The 19003-nt window shown below is 40.4% G+C and overlaps 1 protein-coding gene across 6 annotated transcripts in view; it reads left to right on the top strand.

Moving 5' to 3' along the window:
* Nucleotides 1-19003, top strand: part of Runx1t1 (RUNX1 partner transcriptional co-repressor 1) — a 146640-nt gene that overhangs the window by 101467 nt on the left and 26170 nt on the right. For all 6 annotated transcript variants that reach the window (XM_051198027.1, XM_051198010.1, XM_051198019.1 and 3 more), the window contains 4 exons: nt 434-615; nt 11147-11397; nt 16276-16361; nt 16894-17095. In XM_051198027.1, the coding sequence (XP_051053984.1) occupies nt 434-615; nt 11147-11397; nt 16276-16361; nt 16894-17095 (721 nt within the window). The remainder of the gene's footprint in view (nt 1-433; nt 616-11146; nt 11398-16275; nt 16362-16893; nt 17096-19003) is intronic.

Below are 19003 nucleotides of genomic sequence, written 5' to 3'. Positions count from 1 at the left end.
CTGGCCTGTTGTTTGACCAGCAAGTCCCTAAATACAATCAAGTATGCTGAGGGGCATTTTCTGAGATCAATTGTATGATGAGTACTTTATATACCCCCTTTTCATTGGGGAAAACTAACATTTTTTCAAGAATGAAACTTGAATCTTAATTCTTGTAAAATGTACACCCCATTAGGGGTCACAAGTGGCACTGGAAGTGTTATCAGTAAGGAAAAAAGCAGAGAGTTGAAGAGACTCACCAGGGGCAAACGCCTCATACATGGCCATGGTGTGAGCCAAGCACCTTGTAAGACTGAACCTGAGGCAAGCATGGGCTGACCAGGATGTGGCTACATTACTTTCACTGCTCCGTGGTTTAGGCTGCAGACTGAGCAGGTGGCAGACCAGAACCAGCCTCTGACTGTCCCATCTCATGCCCATCATGTTCTTGCAGGCCAACCTGCCCCTGCTACAGCGTGAACTCCTCCACTGCGCAAGGCTAGCCAAACAGAACCCTGCCCAGTACCTCGCACAGCATGAGCAGCTGCTTCTGGATGCCAGCACCACCTCCCCTGTGGATTCCTCGGAGCTGCTTCTGGATGTGAACGAAAATGGGAAGAGGCGAACTCCAGACAGGTGAGAGAGAGGGGCCCCTGGACTAGCTGTGGCCTTTCCTTCTGGCCCCAGTATAAAGCCGTGCTGTAGGCCACTAGGAAACTGCTAGACTCCATCTCTCACAGGACCAGTCTGGGCAGCTTTTGTGCAGACTGACCTGTAGGTTTCATTATTAAAACTAAAATGTAAAGATGAGTGACTGGCGAAAGTACCACGTTTCAGCAAGGGTTCCTAGACATAGCTCAGCCTTGACATTCTCACTGCTTAACTTAACCCAGCCATAGATTTTCCCCTTCCAGTGTTTGTGAAATCTGATGTTCTGTTTCCTTAAATCATGATGCATTTGAAAGCTGGCCTCTACGTGGTAGTCAGTGACAGGGAACAGTAGCTATTTGATCTAAGAATTGCTATATGAACTAAGAAAAAACTTATGGGAAGCAAGATGGACTGAGTCAAAAAAACAGCTAGATGCTAGAGCTAACAGAACACTTCCGCTGAAAAGAAATTGTTTACCAGCCAATATTTACCCCATCGGGTACTCTGGCCTGAAGCCTGAGAGTTCTAAGAAAGGGAAGGAAGAGCCCTCTTACCATTAAACCTACAGGTGAATTGCTGAACATGGCATGCACATGAAACTTCCACATGCTCTATTAAACCACTTTCACGAGTACTTCAGCTTATAGGCCTTCATAGCATGACTATGAAGTCTTAGCAGCATTTTTTACAGTGTGTGTAAACTATTAGGATGCTTAAAATGAAACTGTATTCGAGAACTTACATACTTCCTTTCCTCTCTGGTGAGCTGTTGTCTTTCTCAGCATTTCAAACAGCTTGAAGAGGTCAGCCCTCTGGTACAGTGGTGTTCTGCATTCACAGGAACTTAGGAGCCTTGAAATTACTGTGGGACCTCTATCTCTGGCCAGAGCTGCCCTGGAGCACATTACTGGCTTTGCAAATCTGCATCATTACAGGCAACCCACATTGCCTGCAATGATTACCTAACCCGTTAAGCAGTTCTAATGCTACAATCCATGCTCTTGAAATAAGGTTTCTCCCTCTTTCCTTCCCTCCCTCCCTCGTCCAAGCCCCTCCTCCTCTCCTTTTTGTCACTGGGTTTCAATGTGTGATCTAGGCTAGCCTTGAATTTACAGCAGTCTTTTCCCGCCTTAACATAGAACTTAAAACGTATGTATTTTATGTGTGTGTATTATGTATTCTTATGTTGTATATGCCTTCCTTCACATTCCCTACCAACTATCCTCTTCCTCTTCCCATCAAACCACTTCTTCCCAACAAGCCCTCCACCCACTTTTTTTCTTTTCTTTTTGTGGCCAACAATGTGATTATAGTCGCTTGCATTAATGAGTAGGGGCTATTTATTTGAAGAGGGAAACTCACTACTGAGTAGTCTCCCAAGGAACATGCCCCTTCCTCTAGCAACCGTTAAGTGCCTGGAGCCTCTTAGGGAGCTGTGGGGGCTTTTGGGTCCTTTCTGTATCTATCATGTAATAGTGATAGGCCCAGTCTTGTGTAGGAAGCCACTAAGGCAGCGAGCTCATGGCTGCTACAGCCACGTCATGTCCAGAAGACAGCGCTGCACACCATTTTCCCTATCTACCTGTCTTTACATTCTTTCTTCCCCCTTCTTCCGTGAACCTCTCTTTTGAAGCGTGAGATAGATGTCCCATTTAGGGCTTGAGTAACTGTGTAAGCCTGTAGCATTTTAGGTTTTAAAAGGAGCTATGTAGTCTGAGTATGGGACTGTCTTAGCCATAAGTGGCTCACGGTAGATGGTTTGCATGTACTCTTCTAAGTATTGAGATATCCCACATTTCTAGGAAGACAAGTACTAAATTGTGAGAAAGAAATTTATTTCTAGGAGGGTATAACAGGGGACAGTTTAGCTATCTGTGCTAAATGTAAAGATAACATTCTTGTTATGATGGTTCCTTGTGCATTCGGTCAGGTAGAGGACACTGTAGGAGTCTCCCATCTACCCTGTGTGCATGTGTGTGCATTTGGTCAGGTAGACTGCGCTATAGGAGTCTCCCATCTTATTCTGTCTTGATCATTTAGGGACAGTAGCTGCTGTCAGTTTCCTGTGAAGAGTCTTTGAGCGGAACATTTCTTTCTCAAAGTGATGTGTCTTTTATAATGGAGAGATGGCAAATAGGAGGAAGGGTAATGAGAATATGTTGTGTAAATACATTTGTATCTTGTGGGAATTTTATCAGAGCCAAGAAAATATGGGTCTCTCCTGTGTGATTTTGCATATATCCAGCATCTTGTTTGCATATGCATTTCTTCTTCTCTGGTTATTTACTTGTACATCCTGCTCTACTATATGAGATTTTATAGAGCACATAGCTGTCTGACAGCAGAGTTTTGTTGTTTCAGTGAATGTTTGGTTGGTGCATATGGTCTGACATGGATGAGCAGCCACGGTGAGATTTCAGAGTCTATTAAAGTGGCTCATTAAAAAGATCAATCTGTTTCTGTAATAACACTGGGAGTCATCAGTCACTGGAAGAGGGAAAAACTGACACCTGAGGAGAAAACACATTTTGATAATTTGTTCATGACATGTCATGAACAAAAGAGTGTTCTGTATTTTGTTTACAACTTTGGGAGGTTTAAATTCTGTGATGATTGCCAAGCTAATGTGTTTCAGGGATGGACTTTGACAAGCTGAACTTTATTCTCATCCCTAGATTTATTTTCACTGGCTATGATTTTTTGTTTTTTTGTATTTTTTTTTAAACTATCATTGTTATCTTATGTTATTTGATACAGTCTCATGTAACAGGCCAGCCTCAAACTCTCTATGTAGCCAAGGAAGATGTGAAACTCCTGGATCCTCCTGCCTCTACATTTCAGGTGTTAGGGTTAGAGACATACACCACTGAGTGTGGCCAGTGTGATTGTCACAGAGAAGTTTGTCCTCTAGGGAAGTTTGGAACCATCCTTTGCATGTTTCTATATAGAACAGTAGAATGCTTTATAGTTCTTTATAAGATTTGCCAGGGGAGAATCCCTATACTGAATTTGTACGTCTGTGGAAGAATACTATAGGGCCTAAAACAAACAAATAAACAAACCCCCCAAAACTAATTTTCATTTTAAAATCATGCTTTTTTTTTTCTTCAAAATATTGGGGAAGGATAATTTTGATTTGCACAGGATGTTTACTCTCATTTCTTTCTTTCTGGGTTGTTTGTTTTTTTTTTTTTTTTTTTTTTTTTGGAGACCTTCCTCTTTTGCCATTTTGTAGTAAGTCATATAGAAAGGGATGAGGCACGACTTTATTTTTTTAGTGAATCAGTTACATATAATGAACAACTAAAGGGAAGTTAATCCCCGGTAAACCAGCCCTGATGGCTCATCAGGCCTGGGTAACAGCAGAGGGAGTGAGAAGGGGAAGAACAGGGAGGGCTTCATTTCATGGACACTGCACAGCAAATTAAAACGAAGGTTTTGGAAAGATGCTGGTGTCACTGTTGACTTTCTCTTCCCAGAGTCTTGGTGTAGCAGGTGCCTGCTCTGCCTTGAATATCACATCACCACCTATGACTCTTCCTCAATGAACTGTTCTCACTTACAAAAGCCAATGGAATGATCTTTGCTTTTGGATAGGGACCACTGCTAGTTTGCTTCCTGTTAACCCACTCAGATGATTGCTCCTGGGCACCAGTTCTCTCTGTCTTTATCATCATTTTGATATGACTGTGTTTCTCAGTTTAACACTCTCAGACTTTTACTTCTGAAGCTGTAGAGGTAGATAAACATGCACCCCCTAAACATATCATAAAGCAACTTGTTTGAATCATGAACTGACATAATTTGCCACCTGGGAGGGGATATCATGAATGGATGAAGTCAACTGCTTGTCTTCATACTTGAGGAAATTGTTCAAAGTCACAAAACTTCCTAAGGGAGAAGTAGTTGTATTTATGTGCTGAAATCTTGCAGTTGTATAAAATATGTTTGAAAGTGCAGAATTCAAGTAAGGAAAACACAGTCAAGAACTGGAATTTTTCTTCATTCTCTAATTCACTTCTTTTTCTGTAATTGCAGACATATATAAATGGCACAGCAAAATGTTCTAAGGGTTTATGTCTATTTTAATGATAGAAAAATTCATTATGATCCAGATTTCCTGACTTAATGACTAGTTACTAAATGCTGAAGGTTAGAGATCAGAAGGCTACAATTTTGAAACTATGTTGGTTGACTCTGTAAGGTTTGGTTTGGTACCACCTTACTTGCTAACTGAACTGAGTATGTTCATTTACCCTTAATAAAATGAATGAGGGTTTAATCTTTTTGATTTTCTAAAAAAGAAAATATAGGTATACATTAGGGGAAAACTGCATGATCAATCAACTGTATAACTGCATTTAGGATCCCATGAAAAAGTAGGATTTTTTTTTATCATATGTCATATGATTTTCACATTTTATTTATGAATTTCCCAGCTTCATTGTAACTCTTAGAAGGCTTTTCTTCTCTAGTGAGAGACAGAAATAGTGGGAAGGAAGGAGAGAAGGGGCTGGGAGGGGAAACTGTAACCAGGAACCACTCTATGATAAAAGAATTGATTTGTAATGGAAGGGGAAAGCTAATGGTCTCATCTGTGTATGTTCATTGAAACTCGGGGTGGTACATTACATATACTAATACCTAAAGCAAAAAGAAAACAGTCCCCTCCCACTTGAAAAGTAATTCAAGCTAACCGTACTACAGTTATTTCCAATAGTACATAAAATTACTTCTTACCCCATTAATCTTTATTTATTTGTTTGATTTTAAAAGTTGTATCTCTGAAATGCGTGAATGAACACAGCCATAAATGGCCCATGAGCCAAATGTGGCTCAATGACCAGGAGAAAGCGGAGGGCTCCAACTAGAGTGTACAGATGCCAAGTTAGAACATGAAGGCAGCAAGAGAAAACACTGGATATTTCTGCGGTGGCAGAGACTGGAAGATGCAAAGGGGACAGTCAGTGACACTCTAGCTGTTGAACAGATGGTTGATGTCAGGAGGCATGTGAGGGAAGAATTCCTTCCTCCCACCTGGGGAAGGGAGGCTCAGGTGGCACTCAGAACCTGTGTGTTATAATCTTTGAAGGTTCAGGCATCTTTGTGTGTCTGGAGTAGCAGACATCCACCTGCCTCGCATATCTTTCTGAAGGCCGTTGCGTGTGTTGCCAGAATGTGTCTCTCTTGGGTAGTGGTAGCAACAGAGAGATCAAAGGTGCTTTTCTCCATCTGGTCCACTAGTGTCAGTTCTGTGGCATTCCAATATCTGTTTCTCAGTCCCTCACCATCTAAATGTCCCCTTCCTGCAGACTGATAACAAAACACAGAAATCACTACAGGTTTTCATGAAAAATTAGCTTTGATTTTCTTTTTAAAGAGACCGAAAGATTTACAGTATTTTTTGTTTGTTTTAGATACGCATAAAGAAAAAAAATGTATGCTGTAGAATTCTTCTATAAAGTCATCCATTTATGAACAATTTATGAAGGGATTTCTTTCATAGTTATACTTTGAGAATGACTTTCCCCCTTTGAGTCAAGGTGCAGTCATGCTTTGGAAGTCTTGACAAACAGCACATGTCAGAAGAGGGAAAATATGTTTGATATTGAGTTATTAATGCCCTTAACTTTTTCTGTAATAGTTTTTTTTCCTCCTACAATTGAGATGTGGACATAACAAGTTTAAGAAAAAGTAATGGAGGTCTTTGTGCTTGACAGAAGGGATTGCAGATCAGTGTCTCCTAGTTCACCTCAGAGGGACAGTCCAGAGTTGCTCAGAGCTTTGTAGACAAACAGCAAACAAGTTGCAAGTACAGCCCTGGTGGTACTGAGGTGTGGGCTCAGTGTGACAGTGGTAAGACAGATGGACATCAAAGCATTTAGAGTTACAGAGGATAGGCCAGTGGTGTGTTAGAGACCATCAACACAGTCTGGGTCTACAAAGATGTGCTGAGTTCTAGAGACAACGTAGGGGGTGGTAAGGAAGACAAGGCAGGGTGAGTCTGCTCAGCTTGAAATGCCTGCTCAGCACAAGTAAGTGGGCGTGTTAGGCACTTGGACATATCTATCCAACTGTGGTGGAACCAAGATTAGAGTTTTAGCTGTTGCATCTTTTTGAGACAGTCTTACTCTGCAGCCTAGACTGGCTTTGACCTGTTGATTTTCCTGTGTACTAGGATTACAGGTGTGCACCACCACACTGGGGACCAGTCTTCCCCATTCTGTGGTCTCTTAGGCAATGGAGCATTGCCTATGGGCGGACAAGTCTTATAGGGGATTGTCCCAATGTAAAAGATACTTCTAGAGAAAGGAAAGAGCTCATAACCACTTCCATCATCCAAGAGATTGGTCTCAGTTTCTCCTGTCATTTCCTCTTCATGATAGTTTATTTCCCTTGTTTTCCATCCATCTCCCTGAGTGCTGCAGTCTGTTATATGCTGCAGAGGGATTGTCAGTGCACTGTCCATCATGGCCCGATAAATATTTCATAGAGACTTTTTAGAAAGATTTATTGTATTGTTTTTTAGTTATGTTTATACATATGGGTCTGTTCACATGCGACATGCCCAAGACATTGGATCTGGAGTTACAGGTGGTTGTGACCTGTTTGATATAGGTGTCAGGAATCAAATTTGAATGTTCTGCAAGAAGAGTATATGTTCTTAATCATCAAGCCATTGCTCGCGACGCGACCCACATGTATACTTTATTTTATTTATTTATTTTTTTAACAAGTGTCAGTTGATAGTCTCTGTGACTGAGGAACTAGGAAAAAATAATAGCCCCTGTCAGGTCAAGAATATATTTAGCCTGTTTTAGTTAGTTCCCTGTTAGTTTTTCTGATTGTCCCATTTTCCTGAGCAGGACTCTGAGACCAGAAAAGGTGAGGAAGCCAAGGGCATTGTGATGAGTCCTGGTAGGGCCCGCGTCAGACCTCGGGTGTGGTTGGGACTAAGTGTTGAGTGATGAGCTTCTGTTCATATAATAGCTTCTGGTTGGGGAACATAGTATTCTGAGGTCAACTCAAAATTAAAACTGACATTCACAGAGCCCTGAGACAAGTTGTGGCAACTTCTTTGGAAATATGAGTTATTTCAAGGGGAGGCTGTTTGGGGACAATGGAAAAGGTATTTAATTTTGCCTAATACACTTTGAAAAGGGCAACGAATAAAAATGCAAATATGGAATTTACCTAAGCAAATGAGGTATAGATGGTTATTGGCATTTCTAAGACAGACAAATGGCAATTAAGTTGTTTTAGTTACTACTCCGGACACATGTCCTGTGAGTAGGGGGAGCTTTATAACTAGACAGGGGTGACCCAAGGAAGTTTCCTAGCTCTCTATTAGTCCTCAGCTGTGAACCATAACTCCCCTCTGGGCTATGCGCTTTATAGCTTCACCAGTTCTCAGCATGAGGGGACTCAGTCTAGAGTACAGGGGCCTTGAAGAGAGCACAAACTCAAGACCTAGCTATGCCCATGTTTCAGGACTGTGTATCCTGTAATTGGGTCACTGAAGCCCTGATCAGAGGCTCATGTAGGAATGGAGATAGATAGTAAATGTATCCATTTGAGAATTGGCAGGATTCTTTCACGGTTCCATGTTGCTGTTGATGTCACTGAAATAAGGAGGAATAAATGCCATAAGCTGTACTTGTATGACACAAATGTGTCAAAGAGGTTTTGATGCATAGAAATGCTATGGAGCTGCTTAATGATTTAGAGTATATTTTTATTTCTGCCCCCACACACATACACATAACACACATACATATAATACATTCTGTAAAACGGTGGGAAACTGGACACACGATGCTGGGTGGCACACTTAGACTTATCCAGAAAGCTACCACCCCTGGATACTGTAATCTTTAGAGGAATGCCATTGGGATGTTAGAATATTAGAACAGAGACATTGGGGTTTTGGGCTTTTGAACCAGAAGGGACCTCAGCTGTCATCTAGTCCAGTGGTTTTCAAACTTGATTTTTAGCAGCAGATTATTTTCTTCTTTAAAGAAATGAACGCTTAGGCAGAACCTCATTTTGTAAAACAGGTAAGAATAATCAGTGGGTTTTGCTGGCCCTTTAAATCCTGATTGGCAGGGCAAACAGTTCTTCCTTGCCTACAGAATCCCGTATGCACGTCAGGTGTCAAAGTTTGAAAACCACTGATCTAGTCCAACCCTTTCATTTTACAGATGAGCAAACTGAGGTCCAAAGAGGTTAAGTGACTTGCCCAAGGTCACACAGCTAGTCGTGGAAGAGCCAGGACTAGCTCTCAGGTCTCTTGACTTCCAGTCCCATGCTCTTTCCACTACACCACACTGCCGGTAAGGTAGGTGCTGGGTTAGCATTATGTTCATAGCGCGTCATGGTCTTCACTGCTTTCCGACTGATGTATGCTGGTAATATGTACTGAATGTCAAACTGCATTATTCAAAAATGTATAGAATATGAAAGTACACATTAGAATTGCCAACACGGACACAATAAATCAATATCTACAGTGGTTTTTTTTTTTTCCCACTTTAAAAATTCTTTAGGTAATGTCTGCGCTATATGGGGTACTTCAGTCTGATTCCAGTGATCAATATGTATGGAGTCAGTATGTTAAGTGCAGACATTGGCTTGATGGGAGCAGCATTGACATTTCTGGCTGCCATTCCCGCGGTGGCCCTGCATTGCTGTCATTTCCAATACCGGCCAAGTCTCCCGTCTCCGTCAGCTCGCGTTGGGCATGTACTCACCTCACATTAAGCTCTCCGCCCAACCCTTTGTCCTTCCCTGGCTAGTAGGTATAAACTGTCACCGGGATTCCGTGCTTCGGGAAGAGATGGGAAGGTCCTTGTAGTGTCCTGTTGCCTCTGATTATTGATTCAGTGTTCCCTCCAAGCCTCCTTTGGTATAATCAGACAAGGACGGGGTCACTGATGCCAAGAGAGAAGGAAGACAGCTCTGATGGGCTCTATAGCTGTGCATCTTCTTTGAGTTGAAAAGGCACATGGCACTCTGCAGCCTGTGTGAATCGGTAGATTCTTACATGGTGATTTTTTGGGAACGTAGATGCTACCAGTGCCTTACTTCCAGACAAACTGAGATGTGATTTCTTCCTTTCTTACTGTGTCCAGTGGGTTCATCTCCAAGAAGAGATTTATTCAACAAGAACCTATTTCTTTTTCTTTTTCTTGTTTTTTTTTTTTTTTTTTTTTTTTTTTTGGCTTTTGAAACACAATTTTATTTTTTATTTTGATGCAGTTCAGTTTACTCTTCATTTTCCTTCTTTCCTTGAAGAACCTATTTCTTTAGTCATACTTGTGTCTGCAAATCCAGGAGCAGGGGTTGGATCTGTTTTTGTTTATGAAACTCATTTCTCCTGAATGTCAAATTTGCAATAGTACATGATAAAGTTCATTTGGAGGCATTCCTGTCCTGTTTTTAGACCCTGAAACCCCAGGCAGGACACACAAACTCTCTGGGGATAAATTTATGTAAGTTTAAAATCAAGTAAGTGCAATGGCTGAGGGTAGATAATGTATATGTCTGTTTCTTGGGTTCAATCCCCAACACCACTCCCCCCTCTAAAATAAGAATAACGTGACCTAGATTTTCCTTTTAGCCCACGTATCTGTATGACTGTTGACTGATTTCTTTCTTTCATTCTTTTTTTTTTTTTTTTTTTTTTTTTTTTTTGGTTACTGAAGAAAATATTGGGGTTTCAGACTTACTTGTAGGAGTTGAGTTGTATCATTTCATCCAAGAAGATTAAGGAAATATTTTGTATCTTTGAGATCAAGCTCTGTAACTTTTAGTCACTGGTGGCCATTGAGCACCAGAACTGTGGCTACTGGAAATTTCGTTTCAGTCTTCATTTAATTTGAATTAACTTACATTTTAGTGCCATTTCCAACAATACGGCTCTCAGGTATTCTTGGGGACAAAAGTTAGATGCCTGGTGGAATAGATTGTACATATTATTCATCTCCATAGTAATGATGTGTGACTCTGATAAAATATCCCTGAAGACTAAGTCTTTTCTCTGCTTTTTTTTTTTTTTTTTTTTTTTTTTTTTTTAAAGACAGGGTTTCAGTATGTAGCCCAGGCTGACCTTGAACTTAGTCCTCCTGACTCAGCTTCTCAAGGGCTGGGATTATAGATGCGAACAAGCTTTGCAACAACTACTAGGGCAGCTTTCTGGAAACTAAGAACTTCTCTGATTAACATGTCGTCTGTAGAAGACCGAGTTTCCTCTTATTTGCAACTTAATCATATGAACTGTAGCTGCAAACATTTTTGCTAGTTGGATGACAAGTGTGGCATTTTCTGCTCCTAGCCAGATAAACATTTCAGGCTGAGCATGAGTTTTAGTGAATCCCATCAGAGCTTCTGGGAAGCTTTGTCTTGTGAGTTCCTGGCCAGTGAAGAAGTGTTCTCTTGGATATCACAAGCTCAAGTTGGAGTATCTGAACTATGTTGAATCCTGTATGAAACAAAACTCTTTTTCTTCCCTCCTCAGAACCAAAGAAAATGGCTTTGACAGAGAGCCTTTGCACTCAGAACATCCAAGCAAGCGACCATGCACTATTAGCCCAGGCCAGCGGTACAGTCCAAATAATGGCTTATCCTACCAGCCAAATGGCCTGCCTCACCCCACCCCACCTCCACCTCAGCACTACCGTTTGGATGATATGGCCATTGCCCACCACTACAGGGACTCCTACCGACACCCCAGCCACAGGGACCTCAGGGACAGAACTAGACCTATGGGTAAGACTGGAGGATCTGTTTTCTTCTTTGGGGATTGGATATTTGAAGATTTGTGCCATTACTTCTCAACTGAGTTTGAACCTGTGATCTGATAGAGCTGAACACCTCTCTTTATGAAGAAACTCTACTGATATGCGACGTCTCTTCTTTAATCACTTGGATTTCAATTAACTAATTAGTTATCTTTCAGACTGTGTCTTGTTACATAAACCAGGCTAGCCTCAAACTTGCAGTTCCTCTGCCTCCTGGGTTTTTGGGATTCTTGGCATGTACCACTATACTGGGCACCACTTGCATGCTTTAAGAGAACAGGTTAACATCTTATTTTAGGAGGAGGGCACCAAACATAGTATACAGCACCCATTCCAGTGTCAAAAGCAAGGTGGATTTTCCTTGAATTCTTTCTTAATATGAGAGATTTCATATATGATCCAGCCACAGATTTATTTTTTTTTCCACTGAAATTTTGTGTAAAAGTTGATTTTTACATTTCCTTTCTCCATACTATTTCCAGGGTATTATATGGCATGTTGTCTGTGGCCTAACTTGAGAGATGTTCCTTGAGGAATACTTTGGTACATTACTCAAAAATGCCAGGGATAAGAGTTAGTGTCAGTTTTACATCAAATATCAGAAAACAGAAGGAGTGGCTGTGGACAAATATATATTCTTTTTGCCTGTATCCATGCCTTCATTTCACAAATTAACAGAAGGTTTTAGGAGACATTATCTTGTGAAGGACAAGTGTCAACCATGTCAACATCAGGGGCAAGCTGTGACATGTAACTGTGGTTGAGGTGATGACATGAAGCGATGAGTAAGTATACTGTTCTTGGGGATATCTTTAGTTCCTAATTTTTGCTGAGTCACACTGGGGGCAGTAATCTACTGCCTTTCTTTTGGAATCTCACACATTAGGAGGCATCCTACACCGCAAAACTAGTAGTTGGAAAACTTCCCTTGTATGGGGAATTTGAAATTTGGTCAGCGGCATACAGGGGATGAAGTCTAGGTGGGAAAACAGAACTCTGGGAAGCACAGTGTACCATCTGGCCACTGCTTGAAGAACAGTGACAGTTGCTTTTGTTTTCTTCGCTGGCAGATACCTGATATGCAGAAGTTGGTATGAAATTTTCAGCTGGGTTACTAGGAAGCAGTAGTTACCATATGCCATGGCTGGTTGCCTTTCTGCTGACAGCCTTCCTCATGTATGGAAAAGCATCACGGGAGAGCGAGAGGAGAGACGGCTGAGGCTTTGGTTGTGAGATAGTTGGTAGGACTTCTGGTTCTCACAACAGCAGTTTCTACATTTACATAGCATGTCAGACAAATGGCAAAGTATATAATTTGTGATTTTTATAAGTAGCCAATCTGATATTCATCCAGGTAATATTTCTAAAGAGATTTTAGAAGTTAGCCATATTACTTCTCAGTTAGGACTGATAATTTGAGCTATATATCATATGGAGTACCAGGCTCCTTCTTTGCAAAAGTTTTACTATTTATTTATGACTTAATGCCTGAAAAATGTAAGTTCTTGTTTCTATTCTATCTCCATCCATCCATCCATCCATCTTTTTAGACAGTCTCTCAACATAGCCCTAGCCACCTTGCAACTAACTACATAAACCAGACTGGTCTCCAAGTCACAGCCATCCACGTGCCTCTGCCCCTCCCAAATGATAGGATTGAAAGTGTTCACCATCATGCCCAGCTATGACTTCTCATTTTAAAGTAGCAGTGGAGTCACCTGGCTACTGTGAAACTGGATCAAGAGATGTCCAGTTGTGGGCATAGAAATGGTCTTTTTCTCAGGCAACAAGTGGTGAAGTTTTAGTTACTGTGACCCATTGAGTAATCAGCACAGAAGTAATTATGTTTGCGTGTGCTGATTATGTTTTGATGCAGTAATATGAAATGTCCCCTGTGAATTACATCTGCAACCAATGGCTTTATGCACTTTTCTCTAGACCAGGTGTCTCACCTTTTCATTACACTAGCTTATAAAAATAGTAGCATTGATCTCTATAACTATGTGCAACTCCTTAGCCATCCCTAAAGTCTGGCAGAGTTTAATGTGTATTAATGTAAAATAAAATCTGCATGAGAAACAAATTATGGTGTTATATCAACCTGTCATTTTGAGGGCAGAAAGGGATGGTCTATAAGTGCCTCTTTCATGTAGAGACATATACTAATTAGAATAATTAAATAAAGTCATTTGGAAAGCAATGTTAGTTTATCGGTAAGCTTAAAGTTTGGGCTCCTTTATCTAGAATTTTCTGAAGCTAAGAACAAATTAAGTCTCAACATTAGTGCTAAGTATCTCATGAATGGAAAGTGTCCTCTGTTCATCATTCCCGTGTCCCCTTTTTCTTCCTTCTGTGGTTATCAGTATGATCTAAACCACGTGAGGTTGGTGACTTAAATGTGTGAAACTGACATACTGATACATGTACACTTTCATTTTCTTAATTTTTTATTCAGTTAGACCAAAAAAGGACCTCCCAACTTCAAACCCATTGAGCCAGTCCTATGTTTCCTCACCAAATACTGAGGATCAAACAAACATGTTTCTAATGTGGTTATTATTATTAATTTTTAAAGAGATGAAGCCCAGCACTGTTCCACAAATGCTAGCCTGCCATTAAGGACAAACATCCTGTGACTCATTAATTGTCATGGGTATTAAAAATGTGAATCACTATTGACTTCATGAGATGAAGCCTTGACATGTTTGAGACTTCTGTAATTCTTTATCCTTATAGGCGAATATCTAGATGCCACTGTTGTGAGTGTCCCCGTCACGTTTATATTCTTATCCCTCTCTAGTTGTTTTCTGTGACGACTAATTTTAACATTAGTGCTTTTTTCCCCCTAAAAACACACAGGCAACAAATAAGTCAACAAAAGTTACATATTTGCAAACATTTCAACTTGAAATAATCACAACAAACAGAGCAATAACTAAATATTACTTTCCCTCCCTGTCTTTTCTGTTATGCAAATCAGTAAAACATATTTGCAGTTTTCCTTTTTTACCAATAGGTGGCATTGGCAATTTTAAGTTTTGAATTGTATCTCTGAATATTTTCTAATTGGACAGAAATAATGCAAAAACATTTTGTACTTGGCATTTTTTGTGCTAAGAAAGAACTGTCATATGCTTATTTAATCCCATCAGTCATAGACACACATATGAAAGAAAACAGCCTTGTGACTCAACCTGGTTTTATCCCTCTAAATCAGCTCAGAGAAAGATTTCTAAGCACTTAATATTTCACAGTAAGTGGAACACAGTATCTCCTAAATCTCATGTCATTTGGTGCATACAGAAGGCCCTCCAATACAGGCCTTGCCAGTTCTGGTTTTCTGTTTAAAGTGGGAGCCCACTGTAGGGATTCAGATAGTAAAGTGGAAAATGATGTCATAGACTAATCACATTTCTTTGACAGATTGTAAAGGGCTTTGTTCACAGCGATTCTATAAGATGACCCCTGATCAGACCCTCCTGCCCTTTCAGTGAGAAACCTAGTCTGTGTGTTCTGTGAGCATCTTAGCTAACATTTCTTCATTAATGTCGGTGGTGAACCAGGAGTAAAGGTTGACATCTGCTATGTCAGCACTGTGAGCTGAGTTGGGTGGACTGGCCATGAGTTCTAGGTCAGTCTGGGTTAGAGTGAGGCCATGTATTAGAGCAAACAAAACTCTGTGCTCACACGGCAAAACATTTTCATATTGCCCTGTATTTGTGTGTACCCATGGATGAGGAATGTAAAGATCAGCATTAGGTCTCTTTAAATGATTCCTGTCTCAGTTATTTTTGGACAGAGGGTCTCCTACTGAACTTGATGCTCACTGGTTGGTCTAGACTGGCTGGCCAGTGAGTTCCAGAAATCCTACTCTCTCCGCCTCCCTAGGAACTGTGATTAAAGGCATGTCCTGATTTCTCATATGGGCACCGGAAATCCAAATTTAGGTTTTCTTGCTTGTACGGCAAGTACTTCATTGACTGAGCCATCTTCCCAGCTCTTGTTACCTTCTCATGATCACCACAGTGACATTAAAGAATTAAAGAACCCTAACATGATTTCCATGTTATAATTTTCAATTTCTTGCCTTGAAAATTTATAGGTTTTTTTGTTTTGTTTTATAAATGGCATGTTGATTTATTTTTTCCATAAAGACTGGAGTGTTAAGTATGGTGGTTTATGCCTACATTCCCAAAACTTTGTAGACTGAGGTAAAAAGATTGAGAGTTTAAGACCAGCCAGGTCTTCAAAGTGAGTTCTAGGCCAGCCTGCTCATCATGGTGAGACCTCATCTCTAATAAAAAACAAAACAACTAAAAGGAGAAGATCTCATTTCTTCTGACTTTTTATATTTTTGTAAGTTGAATGGTGATTTGTAGCTTTCCTATTATCCCAGCTTTTGTTTATGAACCTAGTTAAATATGTATAATAAGATTGTATTCATGTATAATTGTGCTAAAATGTGAAATTTTACAATATTCTTTTGGAAAAAAATAGCTCAACCCACTTAAAATATGTCACACTCTCCTTATTTTAATGCATTATAGCCACATTTGATACTGGATTGATTGACTGACTGATTGGTTGATTGAATCGATTGTTGGGAATTGAACCCAGGGCCTCACAATGCCAAGAATAGCCTCTAACTGCATCCTTCCTTATTACTGCAAATACAAGATTTCTTGTATTCATCAGAGGTCGGGAATGCTATGTGGATAACCAGCTGTCACCTGTGAGGGCTACTATCAACATCTTCACTTCTTGTAGTTGATGCTGTGTGCTGATTAGATATTGACTGTGTGATGGAAGCTTTGGAGGGATTAAGCCTTCTTCTTTACATTTGTAGGGTTACATGGCACACGTCAAGAAGAAATGATTGACCACAGACTAACAGATAGAGAATGGGCAGAAGAATGGAAACATCTTGATCATGTAAGCATCAGTAATCTCTTGAGCTAATACTGTTTTGTGAACAAGCGAGGTGAGCTTTTGTGAGTTTGACAGCACTGCGTATTCTGTTCTTGGGAAAAGATGAGTGTGGATATTTGAAGGAGTGAAAGTGAATATTTGAAGTGGAACATAAGATCTGATTTCTAAATTGATTCGAAAGCTACCTAAGAGAAATATTAGATCTTGGAAGACCACAGATCAGCAGGCCACTGCTTTATTGTGAAGGGGCCACTTAGTTTATAGCTTAGTGAGCTCTGTATCTGGAACGATAGATTCACTATTAGGCAAGTAGCTATCTGTCATGACTCCATCCATACCTCCTACTTTTCTCCTTCCTCATTTCTGTTCAGTTTGATCAATTATTATCTGATTTTCAAAGCTTTCCATCAAAGTTGTACACTAAGGCCTCCAGGAAGAAAACAGTATGTTTCATTGGCCTGAAACAGTGTGTTTCATTACTCAGCTATTATTTTTAAGCGTGTGTAACCTTCCTTCCCTCCTGTTCCTCACGTAGCTGTTAAACTGTATAATGGACATGGTAGAAAAGACGAGACGATCCCTCACGGTACTCAGACGCTGTCAGGAAGCAGACCGGGAGGAACTGAATTACTGGATCCGGCGCTACAGTGATGCTGAGGACTTAAAAAAGGGCGGCACCAGTAGCAGCAGCCACTCCAGGCAACAGAGTCCCGTCAACCCAGACCCAGTTGCATTAGGTACCTTTGTTTTGTTTTTTGATTGAGCCCCTCCAATGCCCATTTCATAGTCCAGTCATAACGCCACTGTAAGTTTTAAATGCGTGTCTCTGAAATCAAGGAGTGCCGAGGGAACTTAAGGACAGTAAACATTTTCTGTAGGCTTGACATCAATCTCTTGACATTCATGTCTTCACGTACTAGTTTGTTAAGAAATCGTGTGAACATGCCAACTTTTTCCAGGTAAACACACCGAGCTTACGGTAGTGTTTCAGAGCTGAACCAGCTGTGTCTTCCTTCGGTAGGTAGCTGTGAGGACTGCCTCAATCCTGTTAACACACAAGCTCAGCCGTGTGTCTGGGGTGCCAACATCTCTAACAAGGTTTCTATGGGATTCTTTAAAAGAATATACTTTTGAAATAGTGTGTGTGTGTGTGTGTGTGTGTGTGTGTGTGTCTGCGTGTCCGCATTCATTCATGAATACGAGTACAGTGCTCGCGGAGGTCAAAAGAGCATGTCAGATCCTTTGGAACTGGAGTTCTTGGTGGTTGCAAGTTACATGATAGGGATGCTGAACTCAGAGCCTCTTAACTACTGAGCTATCTCTTCAGCATCTTTTATAAGTTTTCATTAAGGTCCAGTCTGGAAGACAGTCTTGTTCTGTTGCTATGTGTCATCAAACAAACAGAAGTCAGCTCTTCCCAAATCCCTTCTGGATGGGAGACAAGAATGTAGTACAGTGTGCTTATGCCACATGAAAGCTAATGATTAAAAAGGTAGCACTCCCATTATTTATCTTCATTTACATTGTTTACTCTTGATTTTATTACTTATAGTTATATAATGGGACTGTGTTTTGACTACCTGAAACTATATTTAGTCTTGATATTTGTAGATTGTCAGGATAAAAAATAGAATATAATCCCAAAGACAGTAAAAGATAAATTCAGGCTGAAAGCATCTCAGGTGGCCTGAGAACTTGTGTGGTATTTGACTAAACATAGTGGAGAGATGGACTTGTATGGACCCTCATTCTGTCATAGTCTTGTTTACCTCATACCCACCCACTAACTGGGTTTTGAATACAGTCCTTGCTGGAAAATAAAATGAATATCTCACATAGAGAACAAACCAGGAACTTTGAATCCTTAGCACATATTTTCCTGGCTATTGATTTTACATTATTCCTTTTAAAAATAAAATTATTCTCAGCAAATACAGTTTCCTTTGCACTTAGATTTGTGGATTTCGGCAAACCCTTGAAGACTGAGCACTCATTACCATAGTAAACATTAAATAAAGAAGGACTCTTAGCTCCATAATTTACCCAATAGGCATTATTCTGAAGAGTTCACAGGCAACACAGTTTTATTTGTCAGGTTGCATTAAGGCTTGTAATGAAAACAGAATTAAGTCTGATTCGAACTAGTATTGGTCTAAACAAAACTACGTGTAGCCGAGTACAATAAGCATCTTGTTTTTATTTTCTTATTGTGAGCGAAAAGTGGTTGATGTGGCAGATTTGCTAAGAAACAAAAGGGAATATTTGTAACCATTGAACATAGGGAAAATTGAGAGCCCTAAAGTAAATAAGCCTACAGGAACAGAATCATACAGTGTTGCTGGCTCTGTGGAGCATGTTCATTGGGTCAGCCCTTAAACCTTATGCGCTTATCGTGTTCGAGGCACTATAAGGAAGATTCTTCATTCTGGCCTTGAGGAACGATAGACAAAGATATGGCTGAGGGCACGAACTTGGCTCTGCAGTGCTAAGAAGTTCCAGAAACTCACTGGGCTTCATCCCTAAACAAGATAGTAAATACTCAGCCACAGATGTGGTCTGCACAAACTCTAACAGAAGTTAGTGAATGGTCACATCCTCCCGAAAAACAGTCTCATGTCTCTGATATAAAACCAATATAATTTAAA

Source organism: Phodopus roborovskii, unplaced genomic scaffold (genome assembly GCF_943737965.1).
Source record: "Phodopus roborovskii unplaced genomic scaffold, PHOROB, whole genome shotgun sequence".
Taxonomy (NCBI): Eukaryota; Metazoa; Chordata; class Mammalia; order Rodentia; family Cricetidae; genus Phodopus; species Phodopus roborovskii.
This window is presented reverse-complemented; position numbering and strand designations above follow the sequence as displayed.